This window comes from Aythya marila, assembly GCF_965140915.1.
Source record: "Aythya marila genome assembly, chromosome: 8".
Classification (NCBI taxonomy): domain Eukaryota; kingdom Metazoa; phylum Chordata; class Aves; order Anseriformes; family Anatidae; genus Aythya; species Aythya marila.
In genome coordinates, this window is record NC_139049.1 from 15,431,985 (window position 1) to 15,449,917 (window position 17,933).

At 37.2% G+C, this 17,933-nt stretch overlaps 1 protein-coding gene across 7 annotated transcripts in view; it reads left to right on the forward strand.

The window, feature by feature from the left end:
* The window catches only part of TPR (translocated promoter region, nuclear basket protein), a 43,244-nt gene extending 25,317 nt beyond the window's left edge, over positions 1–17,927 (forward strand). The window contains exons 34-51 of one of the 7 annotated variants that reach the window (XM_082765874.1): positions 389–594; positions 1,129–1,190; positions 2,135–2,343; positions 2,648–2,920; positions 3,712–3,860; positions 4,672–4,755; positions 5,999–6,199; positions 7,517–7,648; positions 8,161–8,251; positions 8,729–8,913; positions 9,752–9,820; positions 10,890–10,999; positions 11,622–11,728; positions 13,623–13,718; positions 14,333–14,489; positions 16,034–16,152; positions 16,702–16,800; positions 17,789–17,927. In XM_082765874.1, the coding sequence (XP_082622000.1) occupies positions 389–594; positions 1,129–1,190; positions 2,135–2,343; positions 2,648–2,920; positions 3,712–3,860; positions 4,672–4,755; positions 5,999–6,199; positions 7,517–7,648; positions 8,161–8,251; positions 8,729–8,913; positions 9,752–9,820; positions 10,890–10,999; positions 11,622–11,728; positions 13,623–13,718; positions 14,333–14,489; positions 16,034–16,152; positions 16,702–16,800; positions 17,789–17,844 (2,405 nt within the window). In that variant the 3' untranslated portion in view covers positions 17,845–17,927. Of the gene's footprint in view, positions 1–388; positions 595–1,128; positions 1,191–2,134; positions 2,344–2,647; positions 2,921–3,711; positions 3,861–4,671; positions 4,756–5,998; positions 6,200–7,516; positions 7,649–8,160; positions 8,252–8,728; positions 8,914–9,751; positions 9,821–10,889; positions 11,000–11,621; positions 11,729–13,622; positions 13,719–14,332; positions 14,490–16,033; positions 16,153–16,701 lie in introns of all 7 variants that reach the window. The other 6 variants (XM_082765875.1, XM_082765876.1, XM_082765871.1 and 3 more) reach the window with 6 other exon arrangements.
* Positions 17,928–17,933: the final 6 nt, after the last annotated feature.

The window sequence follows — 17,933 nt, forward strand, 5'->3', positions numbered from 1 at the left end:
CTTGTTGATTAGACTGACTACTTTGGTAATTCTTCCCTCCTTTCCTGCCTTTCCATAATGTACAGGTTCAAAACATATCAATTCTATTTTTAATTGATGTTGAGAGGAACAGTGGTGCAAGAACTTGCTGAAAACATCTTGGCATTCTATAACTGCTCATTTTTTTTTATTTATTGGATGTATTTATTGTATATTTTGTTTTTATTTTTAGTTAATTGCAATTAAATAGAAAAATGGCACATAAAGTTTACTTTTAAGATCTCTTTCTAAAGCTTAACTTTTTTAGGATTTCAAAATACTTCAGTAACCTTTTAAAACCGACAGACATCCAGTATGCAGAGTAGACAGTTTTACAGTGACAAGACTGGATTCTTTCCTATTCAATTAGGTACAAAAGAACAGCTAACGAAAGAAAATGAAGAGTGGAAGCAAAAGAGCAGTTCATTAGAAGAGCAGAAGACTGAACTGGAAGTGCGGATGAGTGCACTCAAGTCACAGTATGAAGGTCGAATCTGCCGTCTTGAAAGAGAGCTTAGAGAGCAGCAAGAGCGACACCATGAACAGAGAGATGAGCCACCAGAATCTACAAATAAGGTACAAAATCCTTCTAGTAAGCTGTGTGAGAGGAAATAAACTGCTTTTATGTTCCATGACTGAACTACAAAAACAGCTCGTAGCACTAGCACCATTAATTTGTTTTTTTATATATACAGTAATTAATTTATTGGGAATATTTATGTGAACATGTTTTTTCTAAACATCCTAAATAACAGGTGGAAATTCTAATACCCAATGTTAGCAAGCATACAGTTGTATTGTTCACTGTGAATCAGCCAATAAACTGCACTGTTCTCTATTTTTCTATTTTCATACATCTGTTCAGCAGGTTTTGACAGTACTGAATGTCTCAATAGCTTCAAAAAATAACTGAAAAGATCTGAGAAATTACTGAATTGGTTGATATATTTGGTATTATTGGTTTGATTTATTTTGAAGAACTTGCAGTAATCATGAAATCTAACTAATGTTACCAATTTTTAGTGAAGAGATCTGTCAGCTGAAGTGTTTCACCAAGTCACTCGCTCTGTTTCATATTTACATAGCATACTTTTACATCTTACATTGTAGGTCCCAGAACAGCAGAGGCAGATCTCACTCAAGTCTACTCCAGCTTCAGGTGAAAGAGGAATGTGAGTTAAAAGGGTTTAGGGATTTTGCAGTTTCTCTATTTGGGGATTTTTGGGTTTGTCTTCATCTATTTGCTCTTCTTTTTAGTAAACTACTGATTTTCACAAATTTTCTTTAGCAACTTGGAAGATACCAGTTGAGACATGATGCTTCTCCTGTTTTCTTAGACACATTTAATCAATAAAGAAAAAAAATTAATCAATAAATTGATTTAATCAATCCTGTCAGGTGTTGAATTGGCATATTAATCACCAGGAACATGATTTTTGTGGAACATAAAATATTTTTTAAGTGTTTTCAGACTTCAAGAATCTTTAAGTAGTACAGATGATTATTACCTTTCCCTTATTGAGGGACGGAATCTTCCTTGTGCAAAGAGCTCAAGCTTGAGAAATGCACTAAATAGATGGCACCTAACAGATAAAATTGTCAAATGAAAAAGCAACCAAGCTCTAAAATGGAGATTATTACTGTATTACTAAGTTTAGAAAAACAGCTCCCTATTAATTTTTCATAACAGCATTCATTTAAACCAAGGCTGTGATGTTTAAAAATGCCATTTTATAATTTGGCTGATCTTTGTCTCAACCAAGACTTCACGTTGCTCTGTATTGAATGAGCCAGTTAGCTTTAGTAACTGATTATAAGAAAGACCCAGTGCAGCTTATGTTATGAGCTATGCACTGCACCTTTTGACCTGCTTATGATTTTGTAGTTGATGAACCTTTAAGAAATCTGTCAAGCCTTTAGGCTGGACAAAATGCTGCTAATGGTATAGTGGGTCACTTTTTTAAACTATTAGCAAATTTTGGAAGACATTATGTCTTTGCAGGTTTTTAAATTCAAAACCGTTAAAAAATGGCTATGGTTATGATAATATATTTAAACTTGGTATTTTAAAATCTGCTTTAAAATGTGTGCTACCATCATGAATCCTGTCTTTCAGTGCTAGCACTTCAGATCCACCAACAGCAAATATTAAGCCAACACCGGTTGTGTCAACTCCGAGTAAAGTGACTGCTGCAGCAATAGCTGGGAATAAGTCTACTCCAAGAGCTAGTATCCGTCCAATGGTTACTCCTGCTACAGTTACTAATCCTACGACTACTCCAACTGCCACAGTTATGCCTACAACACAGGTGGAGACTCAGGAAGGTGAGCATTTTAGGGTAGTACAGGGATCTACAGTAAACATAAATGCTACTTTTCCCTTGAAATCTCATTAGTTTAAAGATACTTGAAGGTACTTTCATTGTCCCTGCATCTCTTTTAAATATTGTGCTTTTTAAGGCAACAGAAGTGTTCATAAGTTCTCAATTCCTGAAGACAGCTACGAGAAGCAATGTTAACTGAATCTAGGAAACATTGAGTTTGACTGTTCAGGGCATCCTGAAGTGGAGAAAGTGAACTGTGCTAGATAATATGAAGTCAGTTGAATGTGCTACTGTTTGCCTTTCAGCTATGCAATCAGAAGGACCCGTGGAGCACGTTCCCGTCTTTGGAAGCACTAGTGGGTCTGTGCGTTCTACCAGCCCTAATGTTCAGACATCTCTCTCTCAGCCCATCTTGACTGTTCAGCAGCAGACTCAAGCGACTGCATTTGTGCAGCCCACTCAGCAAAGTCATCCTCAGATTGAGCCCGCTAATCAGGAGCCATCCCCTACCATTGTAGAAGTTGTACAGAGCTCTCAAATAGAGAGGCCCTCCACTTCTACAGCAGTGTTTGGCACAGGTTGGTTTCATTTTATAGGCCTAACTTTTTGAGTCATTGATTTTAAGTAGCTCTACTGTCAAAACAGGCCTAGCTTCAGAAAAAGAATTTGCTTGTGATTTTTTTCCCCTTAGTTTACTGCAAATTTTACACATTTTTACAAGTAGGCTCCTTTCTTGAACATTCCAAAGCACTACCCCTGAAATTCTGATGTCACCATATTCCTTAAAGATAAAAATTCATGTCTTTATCTATTCAGAGTGGTGTTGGGGTTTAACACATTAAACCCTTCTGCTCCCGTTTCCACCATACTGTTGGAGCAAGGTTAATTTTAGGAGTCATTAGTAAACTACGTAAGCTGGAATATGAAATACAGAGAACACATACTGCTCAGTGTGGTGCATTGTTGTGTGTCTATTTGCTGCACACAGTGTAGAATTTGGTTTAGAATACTTACTTCACAAAACAGACTTTTGTAAACTGCTTTTTTTTTTGTTTTCCAGCTGATACTCTGTTAATTCTTAGGTGCCCTTGTCAGAAGCAAAAATGTTGGAATAAGTATTTTAACTATAATCCTGAGAATCTTATATTGGGGTTCAATTAGGGAGTGAATGTGGATCCAAAAACATAAGGCTTGTAACCAAAGAGGCTGATAGTTTCATGATGTAGGAGACAGCAAAATGAAATTGATTCTGTTATCTTTCAGTGCAGAAATAGAGGTGGTCTGCCAGAGTAAAATACCAAACCTCTTGATTTTCTGCTTCCTGCATTTGTAGTTCTGCTTCTTAGAGTAACTGAGAGGTTCTTCTAAGTTTCAGCTACCCCTAGTTCTTCTCTGTCTAAACGTCCACGAGAGGAAGAGGAGGATAACACTGTGGAAAACTCAGAACAAATTTCAGAGGAGACAGTGGATGTACCTCTTCCAAAGAAAATGAGAAACATGCAGAGAGTTGGTGCTGAGGTTTGTAGGAACATAAAATGCTACTACTTAATCCGCCACTTCGGTTGATTTTAATGGGAAGAGAAAGTGTGTTACTTCAAAGCAAGTCAGTTAATTTTTGACATGACTTTTTCTTCTGACAGTAAAGAAAGCAAGTGTGTTTGGGTAACATAAAAGGCAGAGGTTGTTGCAGTTGCAACATTCACATCTTGGCTGTAGTGTGGATCGAGAGAGGGGGCTATATTCTAGCATTTAAGAGGAAGAATTTAGAGTATTTTTAAATGTGGTCTAGGAGGTCATTATCTACAGTCATTCTGCCAAGAAAACAAAGATTAGAAGTTTCATGGAAAAGCTTAGAGAAGATGCATGTGACATACTGCGTGAGAGAGTTGGGGTATCCTGGAAAAACGGATTGAACTTGAGATACCTCACAGCAGACAACTCATGAAAAATGTTAAGCAAGACAAAGGCACTTCATTAACTGTGTAGGAAACGGATGTTGCATAACATAGAAGGGCAAGATTGTAAGAAGATAATCACTTAATTTGCTTGGAGGGTGGAGATGGAGCGGGAGACTAAGGCTTCTTTCCTGGTTCTGAAAAATTTTAGAGATGTAGAAGAGAATAGGTCCAGTGGACTGGAATGGGAAAACTGTATTTCTTCAGGTGCTAGATAAAAACAGAGCTAAAGGAGAATAATAAACGTTACCGGTTTTCTTTGTGGGAAAAGATAAGCTTTATATAAAATAATTATAATGATCTCTACTATGTTAAAGAATCAAACTTTAGGACTAATGATGTGTTTTAAATGAGAAAAATATATGGTCTTTCAGGAGGAAGTGACAGCAGAAGAGAGCACCGATGGTGAGGTAGAAGCTCAAACATACAATCAAGACTCACAAGACTCAATTGGAGAAGTAAGCATATTTGAAAAAAAGAAAATCATAATTTCAGCAAAAATAAGCTTTTTTTTCAAACAACGTCTTTGAAAGAAATTTCAAATCGGGTCTCGCAGATTTTCAATAGAAAGCAGTTAAAATCATTTTAAGTTTAAATTTCCTATGTTCAAGGATAGATACTGAATTTTTATTGGACTCAGCATATAGCTACATAAGTAACTGTGGGAATGTTAACGGAGCTTTGCAATTTTGAATGTAATTTAATGTGGTTTAGAAATCAGAGTATCTTTTTACTAATTCTGTGATGTGAAACTGAGATGTAGAGATTAAATGTGTCATAGTCTTAGAATTCGAATTTTCATTTCTTCATTTACTCCTTTGCTTTCTGACTTTAATTTTAGAGAAAGATTTCACAAATCCTTGAGCAAGATTAGTGTTAGATGGGTCATGGTGGGCTAAACAACAAACAAAGATACTAAAATAAAAGCCACTTAAAATGCACATTGTAGCAGAGTTAAGGAAGCCAAATGCAAGTGAAAAATGTGTATTTAATCTTTCTCTTAAGGAACATGTACAAATCATGGTAATTTTGTAATTTAGCAAAGTCTCCTGTAGAGTTGTAGAATGTATTTCATTTAAGTAGAGTGGATATTGAGTCTTTAGTAAGGCATTTTCCCTCAATAACCTTTATATATTTAGATGTTTATCCCCCCACTAAATCCTGTCTGTGTGACGTCTGTTCCACAGGTATCTTTAAACTTTCTTTAAAAGTTCTAGTACTCAATGTGATTATTTTAAATTCTGCTGTTTTACAGCAGAATTTAAAACATTACAGCGACACATTGTTTGGAAAGTAACAAAAACTAGTTACCTTACCTGAACCAGAAGTCCTGAATGCTACAAAAAGTATGTTAGGAGAGTCCTAATTTCTTTCCCATTTTTTGAGGCTTTTTCTTCTTGATGCCTTTTTTTTTTTTTTTTTTTTTACTTAGCATTTCTGGTCATATTTGTCAGATTCAGTTCAACTGTTTTGAACATACATTTGTGCTGAATGAAAGGAGAAAATTTTAAAACTCTGGCTATCATGTGAATTGCTTTACTGTTCCTCCAGACTAAAAGAACTCTAAAACAGCAGCTCAGAGTTGATGCTCAGAAGAGGAATGGTTATTCCTTGATCCTGGGGAGACTTTTAGTTGTCTGTATTTGATTGTCATATGCTACATTTTGTTTTCCTTTTATTACTTACTTTTATATTTTACAGGGTGTTACACAGGGAGAGTACACTCCCATGGAGGATAGCGAAGAAACTTCTCAGTCTATACCAATAGATCTTGGACCTCTTCAGTCAGATCAACAAAATACTTCTTCATCTCAGGATGGTCAGTCCAAGAGAGATGATGTCATTGTGATTGATAGTGACGATGAAGAAGATGATGATGAAGAAAATGAAGGCGAGCAGGAAGTATGTATACCATAGATTTACTTTATTTAACAGTTACTGTACTTACATTTGATTAAAGATAAAATTGTGAAGCTTATCTTGCACAATCAGTGTAATTAGGAGCATCCTTTTAGCTGTATAGGTATTGTATAGGCTACTTCTGTAGCCTGGACTTAGTGTCTTAAAGACACTTGCTAATTCCACTTGATTTTTTGAAGTTATAAAATTCCACAATGCCTCTGAGTTCCAAAAGGAGATTTCACACACACCCCCAGCCAAGCCAGCCTCATGCCCTCTTTCCTTCACTTCAGACACATGGGAATTGCCTGCTCCTGCATTCTTTACAGGTGGCTAGCATTTGTGGACCTCAGCGGATCTCACTAACTAGTTCTTGAGCAATCTACAGTCTGCTCTCCCCAAATCCAGGGTAGTAGTTTTGCTGATAGTTTTTCTTGTATCACCAAAGGATTTTAAATTCAACCATTTCATGATTGCTGTGGCTAAGACAGCCACCAATCATCACTTCACCCACAAGATCATCTCTATTCACAAACAACAGAGTGAGGTAGGCAGCTTTCATAGTTGGCGCCTTTAGTCCCTCTGTCAAATTTATCTTCAGTATGCTTTAGGAGTTTCCTGGCCCTGTTGATGTCTATGATAATCCCAGTTAATATCTGGGAAGTTGAAATAAATCAGTTGCCCTTGTCCTTACAAGTTAAAGATTTTCCTTAATACTTTTTATTGATGTTGTCATCATGACTGGGTCATCTATAGCAGACTCCCATAATCTGCTATATTAGCTTTCCTCATAATCCTGATTAGTGGATCTCAACCATGTCATCCCCAACTACAAATGCTGTACAGTCCAACCCATTCCATAGAGTGCTGCTCCTCCACCTCATCTGCCCTGTCTGTCTCTCCTGAAGTGTCTGTAACTGTCCGTCACAGTATACCAGCCACAGGACTCTTCACACCACATCTTTTTTCCCCTCTAAGTTGAGTCTGTTTTGCTTGTGACAGTAATCAGTAAGTGAACTTCTTGTCTTTGTCTTGCTTCTTGAGCTTTTCTATCTTATTTTGTGCCTCTCTCCTGCTGAAGAGAGGGAGTGAGAGAGCCGCTGGGTGGGTATATGGTAGCCAGCCAAGGTCAACCTACAACAGCAGTTGAAAAATACGTATATCCACTCTACGAGCAATAAACACTGAATGTCTTCAGAAAGAGTTCCACAAACAAAGGGGGTCTCTGTACCATGAAGCGAAGCTTACCACTTGACTATGCGAAGTGTTCCTGCCGCTCTTTCAGCGTTTCCCAAAGGTATTTTTATGATACTATTGCAGGATTATGAAGATGAGGAAGAGGAAGATGAGGATGATGATGAAGACACAGGGATGGGGGATGAAGGTGATGACAGTAATGAAGGAACTGGTAGTGCTGATGGGAATGATGGGTACGAAGCAGATGATGCTGAGGTGAGACTTGTACCTTTTTATAGTCTGCTAAATTACTTGGAAGAAATTGGTGGTGTAATGCATTTGAATACTTGAAAGTCATTTATCCCAGAAAATTGAGGTTGCTAGGAGATGTAGTAATTTCTGTTATAACTGATCTTTTCACAAGAAAAATCAACTTTGAATGTGTAAGACTGAATGAAAATGGAAAGTGTAAGAGCCAGCGTCAAAAAATGTGGATGCCACGTTAGTGAGGCACTTTCTTCAAAAAGCTGGATATTTCATTGTCTGTTATTAAATGATGATGACCATGTTGTTCACATTTGTGCATGCACATATACTCAAAATTTTTGAAATTTCATACAGTTGCATACATATACATAACTTCATAGGTATTTACAGGAATATTTTAAGATTTCATATGACTTTTTTTTTTTTTTTTTTTTTACTCTCTCAATGCTTTTATATTTTTTTTTTTTTTTTTACAGCCGAGGGTGTTTGCTGCTAAATCACACGCTGTTTGTTGGTTTTAGGGTGCTGATGGTACAGATCCTGGAACAGAAACTGAGGAGAGCCTGGGAGGAGGTGAAAGCAACCAGAGGGCAGCAGATTCTCAAAATAGTGGTATGGTTGATTCATGTTTATTCAAAGTCTGTTTGTAAAGGGGAAAATCTAGAAGTCACATTGCATGTGTTAAAAATTGCTCTTAAGGATGTACGGCAAAGTGCTAATGATCATTTTAACCTGAAATGTAGATTCTGTTGAAATGTTCTCTTCTAGATACATACTACATTCCTTTGATAACCCTGCAGCCTCTGGTTGCTGTGGAAACTGCTGTGGATGGCTCAGTAGATTAATCCCCTCAATTGAATCAGTGTTTGAATAATCAGTAGCTTGTTTTGGTACTAGTGTTGGCTTAGCTGGCACAAGTTCCCTTTCAAAGGATTTGAGGTAACAGTATTGTGCTGTCCCCACTTCTGCAAGAGTAAAAATGTCCTTTTTAATGTGGTAGCAGAATTTGAAGATCTACCTTAATTTTTTTCTGAATTGATAATATTAGGATGGCATACATTTACTGCTCCATATCTCCATATGTTTTAGGTGAGGGAAGTACAAGTGCTGCTGAGTCCACTTTTCCTCATGAAAGTTCAAGAGAACAGCAACCATCATCTGCCTCAGAGAGACAGGCCCCTCGACCCCCACAGTCACCACGCAGACCACCACATCCATTACCTCCACGATTAACTATTCATGCTCCTCCTCAAGAACTGGGTCCCCCAGTACAGGTATAAAATAGCCCTAGCAGTTCAGAAGAAGTGTATGATTTCTTCTAAATCAAGTCTAAGTACTCTGCATATTGTAAAAATAGATCACATCTATTTAGCATCCTGAAAATGGAAGCTGATCAAAATGACTTAACATGTCTCATTCTACAGATTATCGCTGGAGAATTTGAAAGCAGTAAAGCACTCATATCTTGAAATGATTATACCAATGTTATTTATTATTGCGGGCTGATACTTCCACTATTTACAAAAAAAAAAAAAAAAAGTTCTTAAACATGTAACTCAGACTAGTAGGGATTTTTACTAGTCTCTGTCCCAATGCAAACTGGGCAAAGGAAAGTTGCTACTCATTTTCTAAGCTAAACCTTTCAACAAAAGTGTCTGACTGATAATTATGCTTTGACATAGACTTATAGATTTTGTAAATGAAAATGTCACAACCTGAATTTTACAAGAAATAAAATAATAATCTAACTATGGAACTGTACTTTTACCATTAACTTGTTGTGTGGTTCAGAGCCACGAAATTTCTGTGCTGAAATTTTTTGTCCTCAGTAGAAAATAAAATAGAATCGTAATGTTACTTACCCAGGATTTAAACCTACATGCTTCTCTTTCATGGTTAGGCCAGGCAGCAGATGTGAGCTATTGGGTATCTGCTGCCACGATCTATTCTTTAAAAAAGGTATGATGGTGTACTGAGCAGTGTTCTATACTGAAATGTAATTGTTATGCTCTTACTCATATAACCACTGTACTTGGCTATGATTGAACAACTCTGTGCTATTAGAATTCCAGGGAGGCATTCACACATTTTTTTTTTCTCTTTACTATAAAGAGAATCCAGATGACTCGAAGACAGTCAGTGGGACGTGGACTTCAGCTAACTCCTGGTATAGGTGGGATGGTAAGTGTATGAAAGTCTACTGCTACTAACTTGAGGGAATTCATAACTCTTAGACATCTTTAGGGAAAAAAAATGTAGCTGCTGGGGTCAGGAGTGAGATGAATTCTTGCAAGTAATATCTCAGTGCTGTTAGTTTATATATTAATTATGGAATGCAAATACTAGAAAAGTTTGGTTGAGAAAAAAGATGTTGAACTGACTTCGTCCAAGTCAGATTTAATTACTTGTTTTTAGAATGAGTCTTAAGTGGATATATTATTTGAAAAGTGTTTTCAGCTTCATACTAAAGGATCAATGCTAATTCATATATGATTGCTGACGGTCTCTTTCAACTAATTCTGACCCTTTATCTAATTTCAACCATGTTTGACAGAACAAGTGCAAGTTCTTTGAGGGTGGGGAGAGATTGACTTTGATGAAAAAGTATACTTTCTGTGTTCAAAGGCATCAGCTCAGTATATTTTTATTCTGCTTGCATTGCATGTACCTGGCATTCAGTTGCTGCTTGGAACTGGCCTAACCACCTGTTTTTCTTGCCTAGACAATAAATGAGCATATGGAAGGGAGCTTGGGTATTTTGGAAAGGTTTGAAAGATGTGGACAAGGAGATGAAGAGGATGCTTCATGGATTGGGAACGGATGAGGGAAGAGGGAGTGGAAGTGTCTGGCTTTGTAGGTAGTGTAGGAACAAAAGATACAAATTGATTCACATTGTGAAAAATCCCATAATCCAGGTATATTAACTAAGGCAGATAATTCCTATGTATTTATGAATGAGTCACCTCAGGATTCCTTTGTAGTCGACACTTTGGCAGGGTTTTCTCTTGAAGCAGATGTCTACAAATCCTTTAAATGTTGGGTGTCATGGATAAGTGTTCTTTTTGTGTGTGTGTGTGTGTCACTTGTAAGGGCAACCTATATATGTGGCCCAGATTTAGATGTCTGAGGTGACATAAAATTTGTGTTACAGTTAAATCTGTCATTGTTTTCCTAACAATGTGGAAAAAGCAAACAACCCCTTAACTTGGCTTGGTAGGAACTGGAAATACATTGTAGGCTCTCATATCAGTCTTTTTTTTTCCAGCAGCAGCATTTCTTTGATGATGAGGACAGAACAGTTCCAAGCACACCAACTCTAGTAGTTCCACATCGTACAGATGGGTTTGCTGAAGCAATTCAGTAAGTAGATGTAAAAAACAAGTAGAATTCTGACATCTATTTTTTTGTTTTGTCATTTGAATGAAAATAAATTCAAGCAAAATGAATTTCTAATGGGAGTAACATGCTATGATGTATACAATATGACTAATCTCTATTAAGTAAACATTGAAGTATGTATTATGAAACTTAACAGCAAATTAGGAGGCAGGTCACCTCCAATATTTGTTTCCTTCAGCCCCCATACTAATATTCTAATAGTTAGTAACACATGGATAATTTTGTGTTACGTGTGCTACTGACCAGTAACAGTAGCACAAGTTCACCTCCATTTTTGAATTTGGGATGGTTCTGCACATGTCTACGAATCCACTTAAAATTGTGAGGATTTATCACATGAATAAGGAAATAATATTCTGTTCAGGACTCTTTTACTACTTTTTATTGCTTTTGGATGCAGTCCAAATAAGTTTGAGAAACTAGTCGCTATTGAATTAGTAGTAGTTTAGCTTTCTTTTGATTGTTACTATTAATTCATTTAGTTTCGCACGTAAGTTGTTCTCTTGTTTTGTTTAGTAATTTTTTTTTCCCTGATCTTTGGAAATTGCAGAATTCTTTTAAATTAAAATTTTTATTTTCATAGTTCCCCTCAGGTAGCTGGAGTTCCTCGTTTCAGATTTGGACCCCCTGAAGATATGCCACAAACTAGTTCAAGTCACTCTGACCTTGGTCAGCTTGCATCACAAGGAGGTAAATCATTTTTATACTTCCTCCTCTGTGTTTTTTTGAGTTTATTAAAAAAAAAAAAAAAAAGTTCAGCCATTAAAATGCAGTTCTCCTTTGGGTACATGTGGAATGTGGAAACCTCTGACTTCTAAATAATTGTCAGCAGAAAGATTAATAGTAAAATGAAAAGGTGTTTTCCTTCAAGATGCTAGACTTCTTTTTTTAAATGATAATAAAAATAGAATACTTCTGTGGCTAAGAGACAGGCTTGTGAACTGAAGAAACATAGCTGCAGTTTTATACAGGACAAATTGCCTGCTGGTCACCAGACACTTATTTTAAGGAGAACTGAAATATTTCAGGACTGGCTTTTTACTGTAGTTTTCCTGTTGATATAAGCTTTTTTCTCTCAATAAAATCACATAATCAGAATATCCTGAGTTGGAGGGGACCCACAAGGGTAATTGAGTCTAATACCTGGTTCCACACAGGAACACCCAAAAAACAGACCCTGTGTCTGAGAGCATTGTCCAAATGCTTCTTGAACTCCAGCAGCTCGGTGCCATGACTACTGGAACTGGGGAGTCTCTCCCATTGTCCAGCCACCTCTGGGTGCAGAACCTTTCCCTAACACCCAGCCTGACCCTCCCCTGTCCTGGCTCCATGCCATTCCCCCGGGTCCTGTCTCTGTCTCCAGAGAGCAGAGCTCAGCGTCTGCCCTTGTGCTCCCCTCGTGAGGGAGCTGCAGGCTGCCATGAGGCCTCCCCTCAGCCTGCTCTGCATTGGTCTGTAAAAAACAAATGATCTCGTTGCTCCTCAGACATCTTGCCCTCTAGACCATTCACCATCTTTGCAGCCCTCCTGTGGATGCTCTTTAATGGTTTTATGTCATTCTAATGTTGTGGTGCCCAAAGCTGCACCCAGTGCTCAAACTGAGGCTGTACCAGTGCAGGGTAGAGGGGTTGATTCCTTCCCTTGACCAGCTGGCAGTGCCATGCCTGAGGCACCCTAGCATGCAACTGGACCTTTTGACTGCCAGGGCACACTTGACATGTATTCAACTTGGTGTCAACCAGAACACCACGTTCCTTTTCTGCAGGGCTGCTCTCCAGCTTCTTGTCCTACAGTCTGTATCTACCCAGGGTTGCCTCAGCCTCAGTGCAGAAGCCAACACTTGTTCTTGTTAAATGTCATATGGTTGGTGATTGCCCAGTCTTCTAATTCATCAAGATCTTTTTGCAAGATCTCTTGACCCTTAGCAGTTCCTCCAAATTTAGTATCATCAGTAAAGTTAATTTGGATGCAGGACTTGAATGCATACTGACCGTTTTTTTTAAACCATTAGAGAACTGGCACTAAAATAGAGCCCTGCAGAACCCCACTAGTGACTGTCTGCCAGCCTGATGCAACTCCACTTACTATAACTCTTTGAGCCTGACCTATCAGTCAATTGTTTGCCCATCGTATTATGTATTTGTCTAGCTGTTTCCTGGATATTTTGTCCAGAAGGATATAAATAATAGGGGAAATCTGCAAACGCAAAGAAATCTTTGAGATATATTCTTACTTGTTAGGAGATGGCCAGGCAATCTGTATTGTCTTTACTATTGTCCTGACTCAGTTTCTTTCCCCTGCATCCATGTCAGCATGGAACAGTCTGCTATTCTTTGAAGAAAGCTGACAGCAAAACAGTGGTGTAAGGAAAAAGACTAAATCAAAATTAGTATTTTCATCAAGCTTATACCTTTCAAGAAATTGTAATTAGCTATGACAGTAAGTCAAAACCATTTGTAATAACAAAAATCTCCATTCTTAACAACCTATCACTGGATTCTGTCAGGTGTACAGAGAGAAGAAAGCAGTTAATTTGTACTTTATCTGGCTATATAAGTTGTCACTACAACTTTGTGTGTTGCAGGTTTAGGAATGTATGAAACCCCACTCTTCCTTGCTCACGAGGAAGAATCAGGTGGTCGTAGCGTTCCAACAACACCTTTACAAGTAGCAGCACCAGGTAAGTGGCAGGAAATTGGCAAGCTGAAGTAAAGGTTAGAAATTTCAGTTTTCCAGAAATTAATTATCACAGAATCATAGAATGGCTTGGGTTGGAAGGGACCCTAAAGATCACCTTGTTCCAACCCCCGACACAGGGTTGGATCAGGCTGCCCAGGATCTCGTCCAGCCTGGCCTTGAACACCTCCAGCAATGGAGCATCCATAACCTCTCTGTGCAACCAGTTCCAGTACTTCAGCACCGTCTGAGTGAAGGATTTCCTCCTAACACCTCATTTAAATCTGCCTTTTTAGTTTAAAACCATTCCCACTTGTCCAATCATCTGACTAAGCAAAAAGTTGCCCTGCATCTTTCTTATAAAACCCATATAAGTATTGAAAAGCTGCAGTAAGGTCACCTGGAGTTTTCTCTTTTCCAGGCTGAAAAGCCCCGGTTCTTTTAGCCTTTCTTGCTAGGAAAGGTGCTCCAGCCTCTGATCATTTTTGTGGGAATTATAATTAATTATATACTGTCAGGAGCATTCCAGTAGCTCTTTTCTTTATGGGCCTAAGATTTCCTAAAGCAAATCTATGGAAGTCCAAGCGAACTCTTTATTGAACTACCTTTCCTGTACAGTTACAGTTTTTACTGAAAGTACCTCAGCTGATGCTTCAGAGCATGCTTCTCAGTCTGTTCCAATGGTTACAACATCTACTGGCAATCTGTCCACCACTACAGAGGCTGGAGCTGGTGATGATGGAGATGAAGTTTTTGCAGAGGCAGAATCTGAAGGGTAAGCTGTACCTTCATTGTTTGACTTGAATTCATAGTAGTTTTAATTTTAATTTTAAGTATGCCTGTGATCCATTGAGTTTCCATTTAACCTGTTCTGGTACAAAGGTCAGTCCACCAGGCTTTAGTAATTTTGCTAAGTGTTGTGACCTTTTCATGTGAAAACAAAGCTTTTCTTCTGCTAACATAGCTAATACTTGTCACTTTAAAGGTATTTTCCCCATTTGCTGAGAATGCAGAGGGTTCCATTGTAGTCAAATATAGATCGTAAAGGCCCCTGTTTGAATGAATAAAGGCTAAAGCATTGCTGGTTGTCAGTAGATAAAATCACTCCTAAAAAGGAGTTCAGAAGTCGTTCAGTTAAGCCAGCGCACAAGGGAGAGGAATTAATGTTTTTTTAAAATGGGGTAGACAAATGTCTTTGTCTCCTACTTTGCCATTGCATTTTTTATATTTATAATAATTACTGTATTATGTGTTATGATCAAATATATTAGAAATCTAAAAGGGCAGAGGCTATATTTTATGATATATTTTAATTTTATTTGTTACATAATTATAAAAGATGTGTGCTTCACAATTTACCCAAACTTGCATGTATTGATTATAGGAGATCGGGTCATAAGTAAATGAAATGTTACTGCTGCAGGTTGAATATGCCATGCAGTTCTCTTGATGCAGCACCAACCTGCATCACTATCGTCTGTCTGCGTGTTTGAGTAGCAAGGGCTGAGGATGGATTTTCTGATGTTAAGATCACATTGTTTCCTACAAAACATAGACATGTTAGACACAAATCCACGTATGAATTAAATGGTGCACAGAATAGTGCTTGTAGTTCAGAAAAAACATTTCCCGCATCTTAGGAGTTTCAGTTGTCTTCTAACATTTTATTTATATATGTTTACATTTTTATTATGTAAGTTTATCGTTCTATTTATTTATTTATCTTATTTTATTTATTTCTTATGTAAAATTATTATTATGTAAAATATATTTATTATTTATATGTTCTTTATTATTTAATATATTTATTATTTATGATTATTAAATGTATACCAAAAAGCAAGCTGTATTGAAACTAAATGGAATGTTTAATTATCTTTTTCTCTTCCATCCTCATACTGCTTTTCTTTTGTCTTCAAAAGACAGAGTTCAAAAAATTTAGATATTGCACCACTGGGTAGATGTCACTCAGCTTTATCCTTCCCCTGTCTAAATGTGCATACAACTATCATGTTCTGATTTTAGTCATTGTTATTAAATAGCTTATATAACTTTCTCTGAGAGGTGATTAATGTTAGATGTGCATGTGGAGTTGGCCTACATAACAAGGGGATTATATCACTATTTTTCTAAAAGCCAGTTAAACTTGTTATAATTAAGGGGGGTGGGGAAAGCTGAAGAAAACATGAAAACTTCTGTGGAAGTATGTTTGGAAAGGAATCTGTCTGCTCTAAAATAATGCTTTCTTTCCCTGAGTTTTTTTGTCAGTATGAATACAATTCTCTCTTTTCCCCATCCTAATCCCCCACCCCCTTCTAGAATTACTTCAGAAGCTGGCCTAGAAATTGATAGCCAGCAAGAAGAAGAATCTGTTCAAGCATCTGATGAGTCAGATCTTCCTTCTACTAGTCAAGATCCTCCCTCTAGTTCATCTGCAGGTACTGGTTAATTGCTGTAAACAACTATTTCAACTATATCATTAAATGTAGGAACTTCTTTGGACTAGCATTGTGTGCTGCTGCGCGTATACAACACAAGCTGTCAACTCAGAATAGAAGAACGTGTTTAGATGCCTTTAGTCTTGATGGCAAATCATTTTTACTTGGACTACAGTAATCCATAGTAAGAATAATGCTTCAAGGAGCAAGACTTACTGCTGATACATGAATGATGCATGAATCTCATCAATCTATCAACTGTTACATTTGATGTCAGATTTAAAATAGTTTTCAATTAAATTATCACAGAATATAAGTAAATGACTGTTCAGTTACCCATTTACCAGCTAGCACAAGATAATGAATGAAATGCCACACTTACTTGTTGTGAGGCTTTTATTTATATCAGAAGTGTCAATGAAATAGTGCTCACCTTCATAATTTTAAGGTAAATTCAAGACCGTAACACGTGTCAAGTCATGTAAACATTAACAGTGCAAAACCACGCCAGAAAAATACATTCTTTTCTGTATTTCCACCTCTTCACAGACACAAGTAGTAACCAGCCTAAACCATTTCGACGTGTTAGACTTCAGCCACCAACATTAAGAACCGGAGTTCGTGGCCGTCAGTTCAACAGACAGAGGGGTAAGTGTGGTTGCTCAAATTCAGGCTCCTTTTTTCTTTCAAACCAGTTTTTATTGCTTTCTTCTTTGCTGACCATATATGCAGTACTTTATATGCTTGTGTTTGCTTGTAAGACACTGAATAATACAGCAACCCTGCCCTAGCTTTCAGTGTGTTGCCCTAAAAGCTCTGTGTTTTTTTTTTTTTTAGTATATTAGTCTGAGCATTTTTATAATAGGCAAACTTTTCCTGCGGCACTTGCTTTATCAGTGGAGAGAAAGTGAACGGCACTGTAGACCTTAGCAAAATTTTAAAAGAAGCTTTAAAAATTAACAGTAGAATATAAGATTATAAATCTGTTTTTAAGATTATATGTCAGTTTCCTGCTTGACACACAAGAAGTTCCAGTTATCTCACCATGTCTTATGCTGATTTTATTTTTGTTTGTTTGTTTGTTTTTTAAAAGGTATTTAAGTAAGCATTACAGTTGCTTTTTTAATCAATGTAGTGTTAAACCAGGAAAATAAATTGTTTGCAATTCCTGTATTCAGAAAAATCTTTATATTAATTGTATTCAGTTTAGCATTATTTTAACATTCCATAAGATTTGACATGAGTATTGAAATATAGTGTAGTTGTTAAACTAAAAAGTGAAAGAAAAAGTAATGAGGAAGATGACCTAGGATAGATTTCCACTATGCTCTATCACCATTTCTTTATTGAGGGGGCTAACGGATTTCAAATATGACATGAGCCCTGTACTTGTTCTTTTGGCATAGAGCCTGAGACAGGATCACAAGTCAACAACATTCCCTTAAATGACAGAAGAATAAGGTATCCATATCACTAGGATCTAGGGGAAGAAGAAGGAGATTGAATTTTAACGGAAGGGAAGTGTTCCACTGCAGTAGAAATTCTTCACAGAAGGATGAATATCGTTTGTACTAATATTTGATTAAAAGGGTGAGAAGGATTTCTCTTAATGCATTTGTTTTCTTTCCCAACACAGGTGTAACTCATGCAATGGGAGGCAGAGGAGGCCTGAACAGAGGCAATATTAGTTAAATGATCTGTGAAGTAATTACAGCTGTGTATACAAATGTGCCAGTTTGCCCGTGGTTGCTTTAGTGTAATGAAGCCAGAGCTTAAAGCAG